Genomic DNA, 8061 nt, shown 5'->3' on the forward strand with positions numbered 1-8061 from the left:
GAAGGTAGCAGTCCTGCTGCTGGGTATTTGCCCTCCTACGGCCTCCTCCACTTCTCCTGATGTACTGGCCTGTCTCCTGGTAGCGCCTCCATGCTCTGGACACTACGCTGACAGACACAGCAAACCTTCTTGTCACAGCTCGCATTGATGTGCCATCCTGGATAAGCTGCACTACCTGAGCCACTTGTGTGGGTTGTAGACTCCGTCTCATGCTACCACTAGAGTGAAAGCACCGCCAGCATTCAAAGTGACCAAACATCAGCCAGGAAGCATAGGAACTGAGAAGTGGTCTGTGGTTACCACCTGCAGAACCACTCCTTTATTGGGGGTGTCTTGCTAATTGCCTATAATTTCCACCTGTTGTCTATCCCATTTGCACAACAGCATGTGAAATTGATTGTCACTCAGTGTTGCTTCCTAAGTGGACAGTTTGATTTCACAGAAGTGTGATTGACTTGGAGTTACATTGTGTTGTTTAAGTGTTACCTTTATTTTTTTGAGCAGTGTAGTATCCCGCCCGAAACCCAATTTCATAAGTGTTAATGTTATTTAAAGTGAGGCTCTGGGTTAAATTCACATTTACTAGAGAATGAACAGAACACTTACCTGGTGACCTCCTTGTCCTCTTTTTAGCGGCAGATCTGCCAGTTCCCAGGCTCCTCTTCTGCCTTCCAAGATGGCTGCACCACTTCTCAGATTGCCTGATGCACATTGTGCATTTTTGTAGCTCACGTGAACAGTGCTGGCCAATCCAAGTTTAGCGTTGGACAAGTAGGAAGTGTCTTGGCCTACTGCCGCACAGTGTGCATCTTGTAGTCTGAGAAGCAGTGCGGCCATCTTGGATGGCAGAAGAGAAGCCTGAGATTTAGCAGATCTGTAACTAAAAAGATGAAAGAGGTCACCATGTAATGTTATGTTTCTTCAGAAGGTCGCTTTAATTCCAAGAATTCATCTAAGCCTTTAAAAAAAAAAAAAAAAAAAAAAAAAAAAAAAAACAGTCCACTGTTGTGACCACGTCCTAAGTTAGACCATTCCACAGATCCACAGTTCTTACGGTAGAGGAGCAAGATTGAACTTTTTCTTCTCCAGTCGGAGGCCGTGCTCCTTTGCCTTTTCTGAGTATTTTACATTAAACAGCTTTTCACCATATTTTTGTAGGGGCCATTGATATATAGTTATATAGGTTAATCATGTCCCCTATTAGACATCTTTTCTCAAGAGTAACTAAATTACAATTTTTTGGATTAATATACGCACTTTTCTCCTGGATCTTGTGCTTCCATCTTCTGGTGCATCTAATGGTCCAAATGTTGGCATTAGAAGCGGGAAGCTCTGAGCTCCACTACGACCTGGTGCAGTTGTGTGGACACAGTGTGTACCGTGCTCTATGGACATGATCTGTGACACCTGAACACCTTTCACACATCACAGAAGTGCTACACACAGGTGCAGCGTCCACCCTGCCAGGACCTTTGTAGCCACCCCACCTCCATGGCGTGTGCGGGACCGATCCATCAAAGCAGTGTCGGACTGAGGTGCCTAGAGCCCAACAGTAACATTTATTCTGGGGGCCCGATGTACAGCTACATGCAATACCTGCTCACACAGCGACAGACTGCAGCATGACGATACGAGATGACCGATTATAGGTGTCCCTGCACCGACTTCAAGATGGCAGTCCCCGGGGAAAGAGCATGCTAGCTGGCCTGCTTTCTATACCTAGAAGTAACCTCAGCCACCTAATTCATCTAGAATAATAAACTGAGTATTTTATGTAAGCATAGGCTGGTTAGGTGCTGTATGCTGCCCTCAGTCTACTCTATCATGTGCCACTTGTGCAGGGCGTGGGGGCCCCACCTTGCTCAGGGGCCTACCGGGGGATTCACCTGTTCCCCTGTGGGCCAGTCCGAGCCTGCATCAAAGTAACTCCAGACTCCTACTACTTCTTCTGACAGCAAGGCTGCCCCTTAGGGCTCTTTCACACGAGCGGATGCCGTGCGGTTAATACGCTGCGTGAAAGAGCGCCAAGCCCCACTCCGGACATATATATAGTAAAAATATTTTTTACTTTTATGCTTCTTATTCTGCCTGGTGAGTCTTATAGTCTGGAAAATTGTAAATTATTTTACTTATTACTAAGACCCTCAATGCCCCCTTATCAGTTTAGTCGCTTAAATGGCAATTATCATTTACATGTAATAAGTCAAATGAGATTTTATTACTATTGGTAAAAAAATAAAATAAAATCTTTAGCAATGGCCACCGATACTAGCCATCATATTTACTTCATAGGTGCCAGCTATAAGACTTCAAAAGCCAAATACACAGCACATTTCAGGCACTTCACACGGCAACACAAAAACACCGCTTTTAGTCACGGAGACGTGACCATGCTGCCCCTTTGGCATGAAAGAGTGGATATTTACTTTTTTATTAGCGGTTTCTTGAAATATTAATCACTTTATTTTCAGTTCTCCGTAGTTTCCGTTTTCCAGTACAACATATTAATTTGTGATAAGAAATCCAAGTCAGGCGACAGGTCACATCTCAGACACAAAACAATACAATTTCCCACTTGTATAAGCAAATACGGCACTGAACAGAGTGAATTTACGTCCTCGCCCTTTACGCTGCTTTTTATTGCCTGTGGGGACGCTCACATTTCCCACATTACATAGAATAATTCAGTTAGGAGTCTTGTGGCGGCTAATACACTGCTGGAACAACCCTCTCAGACCTCGCTGCCAGCCGCCATGGACTCGCCCTAAGACCACATGACAAGAAGACGGGCGAATGGACTGAGCAGAAAGTAAATTTCTCCGGACGCCGCTATTAACCGCTGTTACACGAGCTGCTATTCCTGTAGCCTTTACAGAAATTAGACGTAGCCGAGGAGCAAACGAAAATTACAGATGCCGCAGATTAGGCGCATTAATCAATAGCGGCCGTGTAGAAGTTCTGCCGCTGATTCCGCCTCGTCGTACTGTACGCCCTTCTGTTATAGCAGAGGACTTCTAATGTCTTGGACTCTTAATCAATACAGAAGTTAATTGAGCACAAGCTTATCAATGTGTAACCCTTTCTAATCAGGACCTGAGTGCTATAGGCAGAGATAAGTAATGGGACTGTATAAGTGCGCCTCTTCTCATGCTCTGGCAGTGGCGCAGTACCTTCTGTCCTGTTGCTAGGCATACACTACCTAACGACCAGTCTCTTCCATGGCGCTATCAGACAGTGGCTTTCTAGCAAACAGGGATGGTGACAGAGGACCAACCCATTAATGAGCTGAACAGCTGTATCACAACTGACAGTTCCGTTGCTAGGCACAAACTGCCTAACGACCAGTCTCCTCCATGGTGTTATCAGACATTGACTTCCTAGCAACCTCTCTGATGGCGGCACAGTACCAACCAAGCAATGAGTTGCATCACATCTGCCTGGTAGCTAGGGAAGGGGCCGAAAGGGGCAGATGAAAGAGGGAGGGTTAAAGAATGCAATCAACCCCCCCCCCCCCTCCCCAAAAAAAAAAAAACACAATCTGGCTCCTGACAGACGCAACACTGCTTATGAGAACCTAGGAGCATATACACGTGTACAAAACAGTCAAAGGTGGGGGGACATGAGCAACCAATCAGACTCCAGAGTCATAAAAATTAAAAAGTTTTCAATAAGTTCATGGACTAGAAGGACTGTTCTAAGGTTACTTTCACACTTGCAGTGTGAGGATCCGGCAGGCGGTTCCGTTGCTGGAACTGCAAGCCGGACCCGGAAATCCGTATGCAAACGGATATCATTTGTAGACTGATCTGGATCCGTCTGACAAATGCATTGAAATTCCGGATCCGTCTCTGGAAAAAAGGATCCGGTATTTATTTTTTACTCATTTTTAAAGGTCTGCGCAGGTGCAGACCGTGAAACCGGATCCGTTTTTGCCGGAACACTAGGTACCGGATCCGGCATTATTACATTTCAATGGAAATTAATGCCGGCAAGTGTTCTGGAATTTTGGCCGGAGCATGCGGCGGTATTTTCTCTGGCCAAATACCGTAAGAAGGACTGAACAGAAGACATCCTTTTTTCCCGGTATTGAGCCCCCGTGACGGAACTCAATAACGGAAAAGAATAAAGCTCATGTGAAAGTTCCCTGATAAGGCAATAGATGCATGATCCATTTGGTATTGAAATCCAGAGAAACTCCGAGCGGAGCGCCAAGGAGTGGATCAGACACAATTACTATTATGGAAAATGGCTGAAAAAAAAAATTATGCAACAATTTTAACTTAATGGGGTAAAGTATGAAAACACGCGGAAGGAAATTATGACTGCATACTTAAACCGCATCTTACATTTTCAACGTGTTCATTTTTGTCTTAGAGGGGTAGCCCCATCAGTACGCCCCCCCCCCCGTTCTTATGTCCTAATAAGGCCCAAGTAAGTCGCAAAGGTGATCCTCCAACTCAGGATTTCCCTCTATGGGCCAAAACAAGTCCCACAAGCAATGGCAACTGCCTAAACTCTGAATGGTGGCTAGTGTTGCCCATGGACCAGAAAAGCCCCTGGTGCATTCAACAGTTGTATCCATAGACCACTATGCACCCAATGGGGGCCGAAAGGCTGTCCCCAAGTCCCCAACGGGGAAGGGGGGGGGGGGGCGAAAGGACGGCTGTTCTCAACATGGGGGGGGGGGGGGGGGGGGGGGGGGGGGGGGGGGGGGGGGGGGGGGGGGGGGGGGGGGGGGGGCGGCGAAAGACGGTCCCCCAACGGGGAAGGGGGCGAAAGGCTGTCCCCAACGGGGGCTGAAAGACTATCCTATTGGTCTGTGTTGGGCTGACATATGTGTCATCACTATGGCTATACAGATGGTATACGTTGGAGTATACTCCTTACATACATGTCTGATGGAAGGTGGTGAACACAGCCATAGACTGTGTGCGGTCAAGGTGATGGCCACATTACCCGAACGGATTGTGGCTCATGCAAGAAGAACTTACGGCACCAGTAGTCTACGGTGCTCTCCAGCCCAACTGCTCTTCTACTGTCCCGTACTCACAGCATTATTTGAGTATGGGACAACAGACCCACAGTCGGCCTGGAACTCACAGCATCATGGATCACTATGATCCTGGAGTTGGGTCCAGGAAACATGACCCACCACGTGGACCACACGTCATGGACCATACGAGGCAATGTGAAAGCATCATTACTCAAAGCACTTACCAACTGGTTTCTATTTAAAGAGTTTCTGACACAAGAACCATGGCGGTGACCGTGTGCAGAGTTCAGCAGAAGCTAGCCGCCTGGGTCCCATCCCAATCTGTGGCTTTATTTCTGAGAAAAACCAAACTTTGTATATATGCAGATTTGTTTTTTTGTGCAGCCCCTATAGAGGGGGCAACAGGGCCCATGATAAACCCATCGAAAAGAGGGGGCCAGAGCACAAGCGGCTATCCTATCGGCCAGACGCTTACCTTTATGACGGAGAGCTGTCCTCTCACCGTCATCCACCACTGAATTCACTCTGAAAACCAAAAGGCTATTTTTTTTAAATCAGATTTAACACTGATGATGGAGGGAGCCATACAACATGGACAATGCGGGATCTCTGCGGGGCGAGCCACACCGACCGCACATCAAGTGTTACCACCGACGTGTGCGCTAAACCCACTAAGTGTGTCCTGGGCCACATACCGGGGGCAGCGAAAGGAAAAGGGCCAGATCCACGTGCCGTCTAGACATCTGCAGTCACAAAACCTCCACTTTATGAAAATTTGGACTAAAAATAAAAGAAACAAAGAGAAGAGGATAAAAAGAAATATGGAATTTTCACTTTTTGTTAGATCGGGTTGTCTGGCTGGGAAAACCACTTTTTAATAACATATTAGAGAATCTGAGGAATCAAGAGCAGCTACAAATTGCACCTCTCACCCTGGACGAGCCAGGCTATCCACACAGAACAGGACCTGACTATGGATGCTAAAGGGTTTCTTCACCTTCAGAGGCTTTTCTGTCAGACTAACCCCCCCCCCCCCCATTGCTGAACCTGAGCCGATACTGAGCTTTGTCTCCTTTGCCCCCTGTCGAGATCCTGCCACGTGAGAGAGGTCACAGCAGTGTCAGGTCTCCCATGTGCCACGTCAGTGGGTAACATGACACAGAGGGGACACGTCACTGCGGAGGTCATTGGCTGCAAGGGCCACGTGACATTAACCCCCCCCCCCTCCCAAACAGGAAGTTTATCAGTGGGGGGGGGGGGGGGGGGGGTTCACAGCACCATTTTATTTTCCGTTCTTCTGATCCGTCAGAGGAACACAGGGAAAAAAAAGGCATCCTGTGCTTTAAGCATCCGTTTTAGCCATTTCCGCCCAAGATCCGTTTTTCTAGTACATAACGAGTCTTAGACAGAAAGTCAACGGATGCTCAGGATCCTTTATTGTTACAGGATCCGTTTTTTTCTTCTTCTGATGCATCAGAAGAATGTAAAATCTAAGGAGGGGGGAAGGGGGGGTCCGGCAGAAAGGACCCCAAGGTGAACAACACCTTTAAGGCTCAGTGGTTAGCACTGGGGTCCTGGGTTCGAATCCGACCAAGGACAACATCTGCATGGAGTATGGAGTTTGTATGTTCTCCCCGTGTTTCCTCCCACACTCCAAACACATACTGATCGGGACCGTAGATTGTGAGCCCCGTTGGGGACAGCCTGATGCTAATGATATGTCAGCGCTAATTAAGTGCATAAAATAAACCATATAAAGCCTCATTCACACGTCAGCGTTTGGTCAGTGATTTCCATCAGCGATTTTGAGCCAAAACCAGGTGCGGCTCTAAACACAGAACAGGTGCAGATCTTCCCCTTCCACCTTATCTCTGTGGAGGCTTCTGGTTTTAGCTCACAATCACTGATGGCAATCACTGAGCAAACACTGACATGTGAAGAAAGCCTAATGCTTGATTTCTTCTGTGGTGGAGTTACTGAAAGGTCCCACCTATAAGATTACAGCTGATCACTGGGGATCCTGGCAGCAGAACCTACTGTGATCGGGACCCTTCTAACAAACAGACAACCCCTTTAAGTTATTGCATATTCTATGCAGCCCCTTTTCAGGAAAGCTGGGTGACCACTGGAGCCACCACCACACTTCCCCGGCCGTCCTGGTGGGTGCACAGCAGGTCTGAGTGCCATTCAGGAGCCCAGGGAAGTTGGCAGTAATAAGTACAACCAGGGGCAGACGTATGCCAGGAGAATTAAAGGGGTATTCTACCACCCTCTGTAGCCCCAGCTCTAACAGGGATACCAAGGTCCCTGAGCAGCAGTCACATTGTAGCTGTACACAGATCCCAGCAGAGAAGCCACACAGGACAGAAGACAATCCTTCCCACATCGCCCTGTGTGCTGCCCAGCTGGAGCCAGTCCGGTGCCCTCTGTTATCAGGTGGTATAGGCTGGGGCTCACTGTGGTCCGGTCTCAGGGCCCCCTTCACCTGCAGACACGTGACCGTCTACCAGGGCCACAGGCGGCTGTGCCCGGAGATGTCTGGGAATGACATGAGCAGACCCTCCCCTCCCCCAGGAGGACCGCCGCTTACCGAGCTTTCCCCGGGAATCCTCCAGCTTCTGGATCTGGTTCTCCAGGAAGAGCATCGCGACCCCGAAGGTCAGCACCGCCAACAGCTGCAACTTGGGCGGCATCATAATCCTTAGGAGACCCATCAACCTAATCTATGGCGACATAACGTGGGCATCGGGGGGTTGCGGCAAGAGGCGCTGCCCCCCGCGACGTACAGAAACACCCGGCGGCCGGGCTCGTTCCGCGGAGGAGGAGGAGGGCGCCACAACAAGCTGCGGCTCCAACGTGATCCGCTCACACTGGATGTACACTGACTAGTCTCCTGCGCTCCTCCAGCTCTAGCCGCAGCAGCAGCAGCAACGCCGGCCCATTGCGTCTGACGTCACTTTACCACGCCCCCCAACGCATGACGTAGCCAACCTTCCTCCGTTGTGACTGGTTGCTAAGCAACCGAGCCCAGGGCCCTTTCTGGCCATACCATTTGGCTGACGCTTCTC

At 48.9% G+C, this 8061-nt stretch overlaps 1 protein-coding gene across 1 annotated transcript in view; it reads right to left on the reverse strand.

Moving 5' to 3' along the window:
* The window catches only part of HS2ST1 (heparan sulfate 2-O-sulfotransferase 1), a 131624-nt gene extending 123677 nt beyond the window's left edge, over positions 1 to 7947 (reverse strand). The window contains exon 1 of the mRNA XM_040407567.1: positions 7584 to 7947. Within this exon, the coding sequence (XP_040263501.1) occupies positions 7584 to 7707 (124 nt within the window). The 5' untranslated portion in view covers positions 7708 to 7947. The remainder of the gene's footprint in view (positions 1 to 7583) is intronic.
* Positions 7948 to 8061: the final 114 nt, after the last annotated feature.

This window comes from Bufo bufo, chromosome 9, assembly GCF_905171765.1.
Source record: "Bufo bufo chromosome 9, aBufBuf1.1, whole genome shotgun sequence".
Classification (NCBI taxonomy): domain Eukaryota; kingdom Metazoa; phylum Chordata; class Amphibia; order Anura; family Bufonidae; genus Bufo; species Bufo bufo.